The sequence below is a fragment of the Zootoca vivipara genome, chromosome 3 (assembly GCF_965207765.1).
Source record: "Zootoca vivipara chromosome 3, rZooViv2.hap1.1, whole genome shotgun sequence".
NCBI lineage: Eukaryota > Metazoa > Chordata > Lepidosauria > Squamata > Lacertidae > Zootoca > Zootoca vivipara.
Window position 1 is genome coordinate 100,896,097 of NC_142586.1, and position 15,789 is coordinate 100,911,885.

General features: G+C 45.0%; 1 protein-coding gene across 1 annotated transcript; it reads right to left on the reverse strand.

Annotated features, from left to right (window-relative positions):
* Nucleotides 1–418: 418 nt before the first annotated feature.
* LOC118082681 (uncharacterized) lies at nucleotides 419–13,237 on the reverse strand. Its single transcript, XM_088667062.1, has 4 exons — nucleotides 13,211–13,237; nucleotides 7,473–7,703; nucleotides 2,482–2,886; nucleotides 419–622 (listed from the first exon to the last, which is right to left on the reverse strand). Exons 1-4 carry the CDS (start codon nucleotides 13,235–13,237, stop codon nucleotides 419–421), a joined length of 867 nt encoding a protein of 288 aa, XP_088523188.1.
* Nucleotides 13,238–15,789: the final 2,552 nt, after the last annotated feature.

The window sequence follows — 15,789 nt, forward strand, 5'->3', positions numbered from 1 at the left end:
AATGGAGATACATAAAAATGTGCAAATAGAATAAGGTTTTTTTTAAAAAAAATACTAGGCCAATTTATTAATTTTAATAACTGTGACAGGCTCAGGTGGGATGGCTGCAATGGATGAGCCTATAACTGAATAGGAAAGGAATACAGCAACAACAACAACAACACAACAACACTCAACACAACAACAACAACACTCAGCAGGGGCATTTGATAGAGAGAACTACCAGTGCACTTAAGACAGCCAAGCCAAATCTTGTAATCATCGCATGCGTTTGAAAAGGGGGAAATTCTAAAATTCTAAAAGGGGGAAATTCTAAAGAGGAGGGAAGGAAAGTCGATAGAACAGAGATACATAAACACCAGGAAGTTCCTTGTCCTCTTTTTTTCTCTGCTGTCTAGAGTCTGCTGCTGTTTCGTGATTAGTTTCTCCCACTTATGTAATCCAGTAAAATCTTCTTGAAAACGAAACACATCAAAATGGCAAAGCAGAATATGTCGTGTTTCATAATAAAATAGAAAGCCAGCTCCCTGGCTGTGTAAATAAAGTGGATAAAGATGAAGCAGAAAAAAAATAAGGCATACTCGTTCTGGGGCTGAAGGAGTTCGTGGAGCTGTTGTCCAATCTGTGGGAGGGGGGGGGAGAAACAGGGGTGGGGGGGGGAGGAAAAAGAGGTGTCTGTTAACAAAACACTCCCTATGACCAGCTACCCAAACAGCCTGCAATACAATAAACACATTCCCATTGAACCCAGGGAGCCTCGCATCTTCATAGACCTTGTAAATGGGCTCAGCTTAAATTCCATTGATTTATATCGGGAGTGGGGGAAACAAGGCCCTCCAGATGTTATTGGATTGATGGGGCCTGGAGTCCCACAATTTCCATGGTACCCACCATAGGGTAGGCACAGGCTGTGGGGCTGAATGTGATGTGTGGATGCAAAAGAACCAAAGAAGAGTCCTGCTGAAGGTCCGTCTACTCCAGCACCGCCGTTTCCCTTTAGCGGCGAATCAAATGCCTCCATGAAGCCTATAAGCAACAGCCCTTTTTAGAAGCTGGAGCAAGGAGTTGTCTACTAGGGATGGCTAGTTCTATCAGCATCTTTAGGTTATTTTTAAAGCTTTTCTTACTCCACCAGCCATTTGGAAGCTTGTGAGGTTGGACGGGTTAAATAAATTTCCAGCTGCTTCTGCTGTTTATCTTGCAATTTCGCAAGTGGTTTGAAACAGATCTCCGCTTGTGTATAAGGGATCACATGGCCCTCAAGGTACCTTGGTCCGATTATTATTATTATTATTATTATTATTATTATTATTGTTGTTGTTGTTGTTCCTCCCATCTGATGATGATGATGCTTCCCATCAGACTCGGTTACCCTATCCACTCTGGGCAGCTTCCAACAAATTAAAACACAGCAAGACATCAAACATTAAAAACTTCCCTATACAGGGCTGCCTTCAGATGTCTTCCAAAAGTCAGACAGCACCTAACTCTGCAGGGATGACCCAGGAATGTGACAACATCACAAAAAAGCATCTCAGGTAGGGGTGGAATGAATGGCTTCAAAAGGGACTTCCGGACTATTTTTGGGTGGGATTCAATCACAGCTTCAAGCTGCACGATTAAAGCTAGGGGGTGAGAGGAGGGAACCTTAAACAACCCAGCCCAAATTAAACACTGAGTTAAAAAGGCTGTGTTAACTAGAGACCTATCCAGATGTCCTTTTTTATTCCACATTTGTGATTATTTGTGCTCATGATGCTATTGGGATGGTCACACAGACCCTGCTTTCAATACCATTTGTGCCTACGAAAACTTCCAAGTGGTCGCATTGGTTCATTTCCGATTACAGTGGTACCTCATGTTGCAAACGGGATCCATTCTGGCAACATGAAAAGGCCGCAACATGAAGCGGGGCTCCTGCGCACACGCGTGGCTCAATGCGGTGCTTCTGTGCATGCGTGCAGGTTACAGACGCATCGAACCCGGAAGTAACCCAGTCTGGGATTTCCGGGTTCGGCGCGTCCGTAACCTGAAAAGACGCAACATGAAGCGGACATATCATGAGGTATGACTGTAGTGCCGATCCCTCAGCTTCCTGCTCACGTCCCGTAACTTTTTTATATAGCGCAAGCGTTCTGGTTTAGTTCCGTTTGGCTTTTGTCATGCTGTAGTCCCTCCAGACTGAAATAAAGTGGCAGCACTGTGGGAACACCAGAGAACAAACTAGAGCAGGATAAAAACCCACCACTTGGGAGCTGCCATTGTGTCAGTAACATATTGTGGAATCCACCTGCAATAAAGCACCCGTCTGGAGGAGGCTGTATTTGTCAAAGGACGTGATTTGCATTTTACAGTCCTCCCCACAAGAGCAGGTAAGAGGCGAGCCAGAGTGAAAGGTCTCTGAATACAAGAGGGCTAGAAAAAGGCTTGCGATCCGGTATTACCACAACCTCCCTTCTTACCTCCCGGTATCCCCTTTACCTTCTTGGGTGGCGCCTGCTGCTGGCGCAGCTGCTCCATCTTCTCCTCATGCTGCCGCTGCCTCTCGTTCTCTTCGTGCTCGTATTTGAGCCTCGTCAGCTCAAACTCCATCCTCCTCTTCTCCAGCTCAGTCTCGTTGGCTAAGTTCAACCTGCTGCTTGACCACTCCGACTCTCCTCCTCCGCTCACCACAATTCGGGGCACCTGCTCCTGCTCTTTGGCTCCTTGGCCATCCTTATCCTCTCTGTGCTCATCCTTCTCCTCTTTGGCAACCGCGTCTAATGGCAGAGGGCTGCTGGTGGCTTCTAGCTGCCTTCTGGTCCCTAACGGTGTTTGTTGGTCTCCATTAGCAAGCGTATCAGTCACAATAGCGGGGATAGCTGGGGATCCTGAACCGTTGGCATCCTGAAACAGATTGCGGGTGGGGAAGGGAGAAGTCACACATGCATTTCTGAGAAGACATCATCGACAAAGATCACATTAGGGGGCGGGAAAGTTAAGGAAAAAATTCAACTGGTTTTAATGCATGAGTGTCAGGCTTTGGGGAATCGGCTTCCTCCCCTGTGGCCATAAATGAGCAGGTCAAACAAAAGGGAATTTTTACCAGTTTCTTTAATAAACACAGCAAAGGACAAAAGAAAGTGTCTACTCAGAGTGGCGGTGCTCGCAATTAAAGCTTACACCCCCTCCATCCCTATTAATCTACGTAACTCTTACGTCTTGTAATCTGAGTTTGTACCCTCTGCACTTTCTGTTCTGAGACTTCCTGAGCTCTTCTTGACCTTGAGAAGAGTGGATAAATGCTGTCCAATGACTGTGAATCTGTTAACCCTCTCTCTTCCAGTGTTCCTCTCCTAGCTGTTCCCCATCCAGTATTTCCCAGCTTCTGCCTTCTGAACTATGCCCCACTGCAAACCACTGTTTCAAATCTATACTGTCTTCCCACTCCTGGTAAGATTCAGGAGCAGGGGGAGGGGGTGGCTCCCACCATTCCTCCTCAGTGCAGAGCTCCTCAGTACAGTGTGTGACAGCGAGGCCAAAATGGCTGTGTTGCACATAAGGGCCCCACTCCGTAGCAACTTGGTGCAGGCCTCTTAGTTTGGCTGCCCCTGTTCTGTGGAACAGCATCCCAGTCCAAATATGAAGGCACCCACTATTCTTCACTTTCCCAAATGCTCCAACTTTTTCTGAACAAAATCCGGGACACCCACACGCACCATGCTGCCCCCCCGCCACCTCTCACTGCTCACACTACTTGTCCTCACCTTCCCAGCACTCGTCGCTTGCTTGCACCACTCACCCTCGCTCTAGATCAGGCACCCCCAAACTTCGGCCCTCCAGATGTTCTGGACTACAATTCCCAGATTCGCCGACCACTGGTCCTGTTAGCTAGGAATCATGGGAGTTATAGGCCAAAACATCTGGAGGGCCGCAGTTTGGGGATGCCTGATCTAGATGCTCTTGCCTGGCGCTCTGGCATTCAGCAGAGTCATGCCAGATCACTGGACTGGAAGGGGCTTTGGCACGACTCTGCTGACAATCGCCAGAGTGAGTGTCTCTTTGACCGAAAAACAGGACATTCTGGGATTGAAACAGAAGCCTGGATTGGCTTTTGGATACCGGATGTGGGACAGTGGGCTTTCAAGAAACAATGGAAGACATTTTTCTTCTAACAAGCTTTCACAGCTGAATGGATGGAACTCTGCCATGGGTGTCTACTTCATACTGAATGACGTACATTGGCTCCCAGTACGTTTCCAAGCATAAGTGTTGTGCTGACCTTTAAAGCCCCAAATGGCCTCAGTCCCGTATACCTGAAGGAGCGTCTCCACTCCCATCGTTCTGCCCGGACCCTGAAGTCCAGCTCTGAGTGCCTTCTGGCGGTTCCCTCACTGCGAGAAGTGAAGTTACAGGGAACCAGGCGGAGGGCCTTGGTAGTGGCGCCTGCCCTGTGGAATGTCCTCCCATCAAATGTCAAGGAAATAAACTACTATTTGACTTTTAGAAGATATCTGAAGACAGCCCTGTAAAGGGAAGGTTTTTTTAATGTTTTATTACCTTTTTCGATACATTGGAAGCCACCCAGAGTAGCTAGGGCAACTTTGATGGGTGGGGTACAAATATTTTGTTATTATTAAATTTTATCTGCTGTTATTTTTATGTTGTTTTCAGCTGTCTGTCCCCCCCTCCCCGCTGTATTGTATTTTGCACATTACCTTGAGACGTACCAAAACTTTGTTGTTGGTATCCATCTGCCTCGAGAAGGATGTGAAGGTGTGTCAGAATAGTAAAATGGGATGGGAAGTTTAGATGGCATGGGAAGATGAGGCCAATTCATGGAGAATAAGCTATCAATGGCTAGATGGTTATGAGTCACGATAGCGATATGCTATCTGTAAGGTCTATCCGGAGACGGCTGTTGACCTCATATCCTGCTTGCAAGCCTTCCAGAGGCTTATGGTTGACCCACAGTAGGAAACAGGATGCTAGCTTAGCTAGGCCTTTGGTCTGATCCAGCAGAGTTCTTATTTTCTTAGCTTAGGTGGGTATATTTTTGGTCAAATGAAGGACAAGATAGGAAGAGAAGGGGGATGGGGAGGAAGAGGCGGAAGTGCAGAAGAAGATAAGGGGATTGCATATCAACAGAGTCAAAAGTCACCAAATGTCAATAAGATCAAGAAACAAGAGGAGGCCAATTGACTTCTAATCCAATCCCGCTGCAATGCAGGAATCTCAGCTAGAGCATCCATGACAGATGGCCATCCAACCTCTGCCTAAGAACCTGCAAGGAAGGAGAGTCCACAACCTCCTGAGGGAGTCTGTCCCACTGTTGAGCAGCTCTTAACTCTCAGAAAGTTCTTGCTGATGTTTAGTCGGAATCTCCTTTCTTGTAACTTGAAGCCACTACTGTAATTCGGGTCCCACCCTCCAGAGCAGGAGAAAACAAGCTTGCTCCATCTTCCATGTGACAGCCCTTTCAATATTTGAAGATGGTTGTATAAATTGTTCAAACAAACAAACAAACAAACTGCATCAGCATTCTTGAATGTTTTTGTAGGGTGCATTTAGATAAAATACTCTGCTTTTCATTGCACATTTATTTATTTATAATGCTGATATCCCACCTTTCCTGCATGAAGCTTAAGGTGGTATCCATTGCTCCCCAACCTATCCTTTTTTAAAAAAATTGTCTCAGCAACCCTGTGGCGTAGGTTAAGCTGACAGAAAGTGACTGGCCCTTAAGCCCACTTTGCGAGTGAGAGACCCAGGTTCAAATCACTGGGCTGGGCTTGGGCCAGCCGCTAGTTCTCAGCCTATTACACAGGGTTGTTGTGAGAATTAAATGCAGGAGGGAGACAAAAATAATTGTATGATGCCTGGGAAGAAAGGTGCGATGTAAATGAAATAAAAATAAAAGACAAAGAAATGAGAGTGACGGATCTTAAGGTAAAGGTAAAGGGACCCCTGACCATTAGGTCCAGTCGTGACCGACTCTGGGGTTGCACGCTCATCTAGCATTATTGGCCGAGGGAGCCGGCGTATAGCTTCCAGGTCATGTGGCCAGCATGACAAAGCCGCTTCTGGCGAACCAGAGCAGCACATGGAAACGCCGTTTACCTTCCCGCTGTAGCGGTTCCTATTTATCTACTTGCATTTTGACGTGCTTTCAAACTGCTAGGTTGGCAGGAGCTGGAACCAAGCAACAGGAGCTCACCCCGTCACAGGGATTCGAACCGCCAACCTTCTGATCAGCAAGCCCTAGGCTCAGTGGTTTAGCCCACAGCGCCACCTGGATCTTACCATGGCGAAATGGAGCCCAGGGGGGAAAGAATCTTAACCACGGCACATGCAGAGATACAAATTTCCCCTCAATCGGACACCAGCTGCCCCGCTTTGCAAAACCAGGCCATGCAAATCCACACTCCCCTTATTGATTAGAATAAATAATTACTAAACCATAATCCACAAATATAACGGCAATTCACAGTGCAGAAAATACCACAAAACCGCAGGAAAGGGTCAGATGGAGAAGCCATTTGGCTACCATGAGAGCAGGATGATGGACTACATGGGCCATGGGCATGTTCCAGAATTTGATGGAGGCATTTGATTAGCTGCTATGGCAAGCGCTGGTGCTAGAGTGGCTGGTCCTTCAGCTGGGCTCTTCTTAAACTCTTGAGGGATATCAGCCTTAGCATTGGCACCTACCGTACTATAGATACCATGCTCTATCATTGTGTATAAGGGTTGTGTATGGCCCTTAAGGTACCTTGGTCCCATTATTATTATTATTATTATTATTATTATTATTATTATTATTATTATTATTATTACTATACCTCCCATCTGATTATGATGATGCCTCCCATCTGACCCTATCCACTCTGGGCAGCTTCCAACAAATTCATAGCAAGACATCAAACATTAAAAACTTCCCTATACAGGGCTGCCTTCAGATGTCTTCCAAAAGTCAGACAGCTGCTTATTTCCTTGACATCTGATGGTGCTCTAGGGCTTTGCGAATTAACACAGGAATCTTGAAGCTTTCCTGGTAGCAAATTGGCAACCAGCACAGCTCTCTCTCTGCAGCAGAAATCACATTGCCAATAATCTGCTCCCATGAGGATTGTGACCACTGCATTCTGTACTCGTTGCAGCTTCCAGATGAAATATAAGGGCAGCTCCGCACAGAGTGTGTTCTTACGTGAGTCCTGATGAACAGATACTTCTCTATGTTAAGAAAATGGCCCGAGGAACCCCAACTGCAAGCAGAAACATCTCTTCTCTTCCCTTCTCTTCTCACACTTTGCTGAATGTGCAGCTGGGTCAAGGCCGTTTCCCCCCACATGCCTCACAGACCTCCAGCCCTCATTGGTTGCAGATGTAGTGACCGCTGGATCTGTGTAACCGTCATCTCCCATCAAAAGGATGGGAGTTCAACTGGATTCCCAGAGCCAAGGAATCCTTGCCCCACATCCGTTGCCACTTACCATCCTTTCCCGATGCTTTTTCAAATCTTTAATTGGGGTTATCTGCACAGCAAACTCAATCTCAGTTTGCATCTCCTTGAACCCTACACTGCCTCCTTGGTAAGAATATTCAGACCCTTCCACATTGCTGGTGCGATCCAGATCTGCTTGAATCTCCTTGTCTCTTTGGTGCACAGATTCCGTCTCAAAGTTGGAGAAATCTGATGAGCAATGGGGTTCTCTGGATACTTCCTGTTATAAAACAGTTGGGGATTCAGGGCAGTTTATGGTTGTTTGTTTGTTTGTTTGTTTTCTATAATTTTGATTAAATTTTCTGTTTCACATTTTGGAATATTCATTGAAACAACCTTAAAATATCAATGACTTCCCTTCTTCTCTTTCCATGGTTCATTTTGCATAACATAAATCCCTGTATATTTTACTAGCTGGCCCAGCCACGCGTTGCTGTGGTTCTTTCCTGTGATTCCCCCCACTCTGTCCGGACACATGACTTATCCTGCCCCCTCCTCCCCCACCCCCTTTCTGAGCCTTCTGTTGTCCCTGGGGAGTGTTGGCCCCTCCCCCGTATCTTCCTACATTGGCCCCCACCCTTGGAGAAGGAACTGTCAGTTTCTGGGTTCTATTTCCCAGTATTTACTTTTGTCTGAGCCCTCTGTTGTCCCCAGGGAGTGTTGTCCCCTCCCCCCTGTATCTCCATACATTGGCCCCTGCGCACTCATCATGAACATTTTTATATATTTAGATTTTAAAAATTTGAAATAAGAACATGAGAAGCAGATGTTATTATTGTTTTACTGTATTTTATTTTTGGGGTTGTCATTTATTTTGGTGGGTATTGTATGATTTGGGCTTTGTTGTGTGTTTTGTGGGGTTTTTTGGTATTTGGATTTTCTAATTTTGCAGTAGGTGATTTGAATGTAGGATGTGGTGTTGGTTTTTTCTTTATTGTGCTGTTTGCGATGTTTTATTTCTCTAGTTGGGGTTGTCATTTATTTTGGCGTGTAGTGTATCATTTTGGTGTGGGTGGCTGTTTTTTGCTCTTTTATTTTTGGTGTAAATTTTTGGAATGTAGGATGGGATGTATTTTGTTTTTTTAATGTGTTGTTTGTAACTTTTTATTTTTATGGTTTTTATTGTGGGTATAATTGAGGAGTATTTGGTGTTGAGGAAGGTGGGGAGAGGTCCGTTTGGGCAAAGCCCAAAGCTAGGGGGGAGAGGTCTGTTTGGGCAAAGAAAAGGATCGGGGGTGATGATGCACCCTGGGACCCAGAGAACTACTTTTAAAATCCCAACCGGGGGGGGCTCAAATAGCGGAGCCCTACAGCCCCGTAGCAACAGAAGGCGTGTTCCGAAGCGCCCGAGCTGCTCGGTTCCATAAAAAACCCAGGAAGTGTCGAGGGGAAGGTAGGGGATTGTAAATCGGGGGGGGGGGAATTGGCCACTGCAAATATCCAAGGATTTATACTGTGGAGAGAAAGTGCATGGTTGTGTTTTTTTTTAAAAGACGCAGAGGCTTCCAATCAGTCATAGTATAAAGCCTATCTATAAAGCCTATAATATCAGTCATAGTATAAAGCCTAGGTTAAAAGGGGCCGCAGCCTCGCATGTGACACAATGCCCACTAAATTAAAAAGCAAAAACCCCTCACCGTGCCCCCAAGTGCGTGTTAGGGGAAATGATGGACGACTGCCTAATGCTACCAGGCGTTTATTAATGCAGCCACCGGGAGAGGCTTTGGGCTTTGGCTTTGGAGGTGGAACGGCCGTTTTGGCAGTTGTTGATGACGTAACGATTTGGCCCCGCCCTTGGAGATCTGCCTTTCTATTGGATGCTTCTGGAGTCTTCAGAGCTTCTGCTGGTGATGTATAATTTGGGCGCCACTTTTTTGTGTTGAATCATTATTTTAGGTATGAAAGGTGTGGTTTTTTGATAATTTTTTATGCTAGATCCCTCCCTGATGGGAAAGGTATGCTTTGTCCTAATTTGGTGCAATTCGGTTCAGCAGCTACAGTGCAAGGGTGGGACATCCGCGCACGCAGTGGGAACATTTATATATATATATATATAGATATAAACCAAACCATTCATTATTCCATTATTACATCCATCAAAACTTAATTACAGTGTTGAATTTATCTCAATGCTGCCCACGTTTTCAAATAAACACAATTTCCCTCCATATATTCAATAAACATTTTTCATTCTTCGTTAAACATATGTTCTTCTTGTTCGCTTATTCTATATGTTAGGTCTGCAAACTGCACATGTTCCATCAGTTTAAGTTGCCATTCTTCTTCAGTTGGGACTTCGCTCGTTTCCCATTTTTGGGCGAACGAAACAAGAACCGCAGTAGTGGCATACATAAATAAACTTTTAAAGCAGGTGTGTGTATGTGTAGGCGCACACATGCGAGCACAGACACAAAGACAACTGGTTTTAATTTGTATTGTCCATTGTTACCTGCCTGATTCAGAGTTTGCCACTCAGGTCTTCCACAACGCCATCTTCCCCCCAATTTTGATACATTGGGTTACACTATAAAGTGAGTTTTCTGCTCACCAAATGATTGTTTTCTGCTGCTCCAGAGAAGCGGACACGGAGCAATGGATTCAAACTTCAAGAAAGAAGATTCCACCTAAACATTAGGGAGAACTTCCTGACAGTAAGAGCTGTTCGGCAGTGGAATTTGCTACCAAGGAGTGTGGTGGTCTCTCCTTCTTTGGAGGTCTTTAAGCAGAGGCTTGACAGGCATATGTCAAGAATGCTTTGATGGTGTTTCCTGCTTGGCAGGGGGTTGGACTGGATGGCCCTTGTGGTCTCTTCCAACTCTATGATTCTATGATTCTATGAGTTTCTCATGTGAGTCAGGATCGAATGAGTGTTTCACAGTCAGCCTCCTCCAAACCTCCCTGACTGCCACTGTTTATGGCAGGGAGTGAGCCCCCTGAATATGCTTTGAACCCAGCATGCGCCAACCTGGCAAGGGAGACACATGGGAAGATCACGCCACGCAAAGCCCCCATACTCATTTAAGTTGGGAGATGCAACTACTTGAGGGGGTGAAGCAGAAGATAGGGAGTAAAGGTAAATATAAATGACCCCCCCCTCCGTATGGTTAAGTCCACTCAAAGGAGACTATGGGGTTGCGGCGCTCATCTCTCTTTCAGGCCGAGGGAGCCAGCGTTTGTCCGCAGACAGCTTTCTGGGTCATGTGGCCAGCATGACTCAACCGATTCTGGCGCAGAAGCCAGAGGGCATGGAAACGCCTTTGACATTCCTGCAGCAGCGGTACCTATTTATTTACTTGCACTGGCGTGCTTTCAAACTGAAGCAGATGCTACAGCCCTTAACTTTGCAGGAATGACCCAGGAATGTGATAACATCACCAAAAAAAAAAAAAAGCATCAGGGGTGGAATGAATGGCTTGAAAAGGCACTTCCGACTATTTTGGGGTGGGATTCAATCACACAGTTTCAAGCTGCACAATTAAAGCTAGAGGAGGGAACCTTAAACAACCCAGCCCAAATTAAACACTTTTAAAAATCTCAGTGGTTTCAGGCAGTGCTGGATTTATGGATAAGCTAGTGCTGGATTTATGGATAAGCTAAACAAGCTATAGCTTGGGGTCCAACTCTCTTGGGGACCCCAAAAAAATTTAAAGGAAAAAACGTGGATGTACATTTCCAAAATATAAGGTAAGTTCAACAAATACTTTGATAAAATAATTTGTTATGTGCAAATGGCTTTAGATACCTATAGCATATAGCATATTTTCAACACACACAAAACAGCGACAATTTGTTGTTGGCAAAGAACAGCTGGACACATAAAGGGCCCCATTACCTTCAGTAGCCTAGGGCCTCATCAATCCTAAATCCAACCCTGATTTCAGTGAGAGTTAAGGAGGCACCTAATTTTCCCAGTAATTGATTGACATAGCGCTCTCTCTCTCTCTCTCTCTCTCTCTCTCTCTCTCTCTCTCTCTCTCTCTCTCTCTCTCTCTCTCTTAAAAGGTATTGACTTGGGAATGTCTCCACCCCCATCGTTCAGCCCAGATACTGAGGTCCAGCTCCGAGGGCCTTCTCACTGCGAGAAGTGAAGTTACAGGGAACCAGGCAGAGGGCCTTCTCGGTAGTGGCACCTTCTCTGTGGAACGCCCTTCCACCAGATGTCAAGGAAATAAAGAGCTACACAACTTTTGGAAGACATCTGGAGGCAGTCCTGTATCCGAAAGCTTTTTTATGTTTAACATTTGCTGTGCTTTTATTATGATGGAAGCTGCCCAGAGTGGCTGGGGCAACCCAGTCAGATGGGTATAAAGAATAAAATTAGTAGTAGTAGTAGTACTAGCAGTAGTAGTAGTATTACTAGATCATGCCCTAAGTTCCATCTCACCTGCCTTGAGCCCATCTCAGGTTTGCAAGTAAACATGATATTAGGCGTGGGCTACATTTTCCCCATTAAGGGCCACATCCCCTAAGGATAAATCTGTCAGGAGTCATAGGAGGAGAGTGGATGCAACCTTGTCTTGTCCTCTCTGCCCAGAGGGCTGATGGGATATGAGCAGATTGCTCCTCCCAGAAGTCTGGATGGATCCCTTGCAAAGCAGGGAGATGCCTGTATCTCCCCCCCCCTAAAACAGTGCTATTTTTCTAGAAAAAGAGTTGCCAGAACTTACCATGAACACCTCCCTTCTTCTCTTATAATGTCTATGGCACCCACCTGAGTTCCTTAGCATTACCTCCAAGATTTAGGCTCCACAAATGCAATCTGTCTACATACATGCTTACTCCCAAAGAATCCTGAGAACTGTAATTCGTTAACGGTGCTGGGAGATGTAGCTCTGTGAGGGGGGAAACTACAGTTCCCCTGATTCTTTGTGGTGGGGACCTTTAAATGTATGGCACGTGCTCAACCTTAGAAACACTAGGGCAGATGTGGGGGGACTTTTGGTCCGCCAAATGTTGTTGAACTACAGCTCCCATCAGCCCCGACCAAGCATGACCAAGGGGTGATGGGAGTTGTAGTTCAACAGCACCTGGAGGGCCAAAGGTTCTTCACACGATCTTTACGCATCCTGAAACAGAGAGAACTTACTGGGATTTCTTACCATAGCGGATTTTGTACTGGGAAGCAGACACACACTGCTCAAATACCAGCCACAAGCTCTTTCCTAAACTGCCACAGTGATGTCAGAAAGTTCCGCACTGGGATGATGTCATAATTTTCCAGTTACCACAACAGTTAAGGCAAGTGTTGCTAAGAGGCCTTTGGGGATTGTCTGTTTTATTTTAAAAGAGTACTGGTAACATCATAAGTGGCCATATAGATAGATGGCTCAAGAAGGATGTATTCTGCTCCTCCTCCCACAGAACACACTGTAATCACAATGTTTGTTTATTGATCTTATTGGACACTTTTTAAAAATGAAAAGTAACTCAAAGCGACTTACAGAAAAAAACGCCACATACATTAAAACTAACACAAAACTAAAAGAGGGTGAAAGCCCCAATGTTTTATTCAAGTTGGCATCCTTGGGGAGGAGTGAGGTGGCTGCCTCAGGCGAACGTTGCTGGAGGGCAGGGAGAGTTATCAAGGGGTCAGTGGCCCCAGTTGTAGATGCCACCTGGAGTGCCCTGTGCCCCCTAAACAAGCCTCAGGTGGAGCGAAGGTCACTGCTCTGGTGCTGATTCAGTGGCCAGTCTTGTTGCCTTCTGAACATGAAATGGCAGCGTCACCTTGTAGCCCACCTCAGCCAGGTACATGTCTTGGGTTAGACCTTGTTCTGATGATCACCTGAGTGTTGCCCCGCCTGTGCAGGTGGGGTGGGAAGGTTGGCATTGCTTATTCCACCACTCCTCCCCTTCGATTTGCTCACTGTTTTTCTTTCCAACGTATCTTCTCAGTATCTGCAAGTATCTGTCTGGCTGCTGCAGCAACATGCCTTCCAAAGCCACTATTGTGGCATCTGAGGGAGAGGTGAACACTGTCTTTCATTTCGTACATGCACACAAAAACTCATACCAATAACAAACTTAGTTGGTCTCTAAGGTGCTACTGGAAGGAATTCATTTTATTTTATTTCATTTCCTTATTTGCTGATGTTTTATTTCCCTTCCCTTCCCCCAGTAGAAAACTGCACTTCCTTGCAAAATAATTCTCAGGGTGCCTGGTTACGGAAAGGGTTCATGCTTCTGTGGATACACGCCTAATTGAAAACACATTTTTAAATAACGCTCTGCAACCATAAATATTCCACTAAATTTACATGCTGGGCTAATTGTAACGTATTACATTACCGTTGTTTCCAAAATTCAACACTAATCTGGTTTGAAAACAGCCACAAGAAGCGGGAGTAAGGACCTCGGCGCTGAGCATCAACACTGGACACAGACTGAGCAGGAATACAGGTCTTTACCACTATACTGGACAGTGTTCTCGAAGCTACGAACATGAGTTTGACCAAACTGAGGGAGGCAGTGGAAGACAGGAGTGCCTGGCGTGCTATGGTCCATGGGGTCACGAAGAGTCGGACACGACTAAACGACTAAACAACAACCACTATACTGAGATGGGTTGTATTTCGATTTAAATTAAAGTGATTGTTTCTGAATCGGCATCTGCTTGTTTATTTAGTATATCACACTCTTCCTTCCAAAGGACCCCAGGATGACAACCAATGAGTGAAAAAAACAATTTAAAAAATCATAAAAACAATTCCAATGCAGGTGAAGACTAGAAAAGATATCAACTTCAAAGACTTGATGAAAGAGGAAGGTCCTCAGTAGATCTACAAAATGCAAATTTTATGCAAATGTGTGACCCTCTTGTGTGTCCCCCCCCTTTCTCTAGTGTGTGACTGACCACAGTAACTTTGTGGTCGCTATTCAGCCCATTCCACATGAGAGCTGTACCATGGCAGTTATGAATGAAACTTTGCTGCAGTAGCTAGGAATGGAACATCCATGTTCAAAGGCAGTTTATACTTCTGATCAACAGATGCTGGTTGCAAGCAAAAAAGGGAGTGGCTTCCTTCAACGAGGAGATTTCCAGCATCATGATCTGGCTGCCACTTCAGATAGATTTTCCAGCTGACCAGAAATAGAAGTAGCAGGGAAGGGGATACACTCAGCCTGAATTTGTCCCGTGCAGAGACCAAGAGAAGTCTGACCTACAAAAATCTGCAAGTAAAGCTTCTCAAGCAGAGAAGAATGGTAACTTGGGAGCTTTTGCTGATCACACTGCTCTTAAAAAGGCACAGGTTGAAGTGCTAGAAGACAAGAGGGCAACCCAGACTAACTTGGCAAAGTGTTCTGAGCTTGTGTGGCTGCTCACATCCTGATGTTGAAAAGCTCACCTTGCTTTGCATCAGGTTTCCAACAGAGGGTCTCAGGATCCGCTAAAGAACTTAGGTTTGCTGCTTCATGTGGAATGAGACCATTGGTCTCCTCTAGCCCAGCAGTATGAGACTGACAGCAGCTCCCCATTGTCTCAGGAAGGGATTTTCTCCATGGCCTTTTAAGCAAGAGATGCACTAGGGATTCAGCCTGGGGGCTTTTATGGGCCTGGGAGAGAAAATCAATTTAGTTCTCATTCAAAGACAAATCGACCCAATTCACACTTCTTGAACCCAGACCTGAACCAAAACAAACCCTTCCAAATGCTTGCCTCTCTGAGTTTTGCAGTTCGGTTCTACAGTCAAGTAATGTGTGCAAAACAGCAAATGCTAGGACAAAGTGTACATAAAAATGCACATATTCGGGAAAATTTACAACAAAATATTATATTAAGGGAAATGGCTTGCAAAAAATGTGTACAGGGAGGCCTGCTTGGTATCATCACTATTTCATTTCAAGTGCTGAGCAAAAATGTTCATATACACCCATATCTTTAGATCTTAATTTACTGGTTATCTTTTAGCAGGCTTGGATTTGTTTTGCGTGTGCCTTTGTAAATGGCTTTCAGTTTCACTTTTGAGGGGGAAAACATAATAATTATAATGCGCACAAAATTGCATATTGTGTGCATTTCACTCTCAAATGCCAACAAATTTTCACAAGAGATTTTTTTTAAAAAAAGAATTTGCAAACTGACATGGAAATGTGGAATTTAGAAATTATTATACGTGTTAATGTGAATTGAAGTTAATTATTGTAGCAGGGGTATAAGACTTTTTTTAAATCAAGGATGGATTGTATTTGGTTTGAGCAACAGTCTGGAGGCAGAATTAAAGGGAATAAGACCTTGAAGTACAGCACGTGGGAAGCCACCCAAAATTTATAATTGGCTATGTAACTGATTTGTATTTGAATTGGTA

Bases quoted from the DNA above. Each gene is read 5' to 3' on its own strand.
- LOC118082681 (XM_088667062.1), bottom strand. From the start codon at position 13,237: ATGTACCTGGCTGAGGTGGGCTACAAG. The intron at 2,887-7,472 runs GTAAGTGGCAAC...AATCTGTTTCAG, and splicing joins AAAAGCATCGGGAAAGGATG to GATGCCAACGGTTCAGGATC. The intron at 623-2,481 runs GTAAAGGGGATA...CCCCTCCCACAG, and splicing joins AGCAGGCGCCACCCAAGAAG to ATTGGACAACAGCTCCACGA.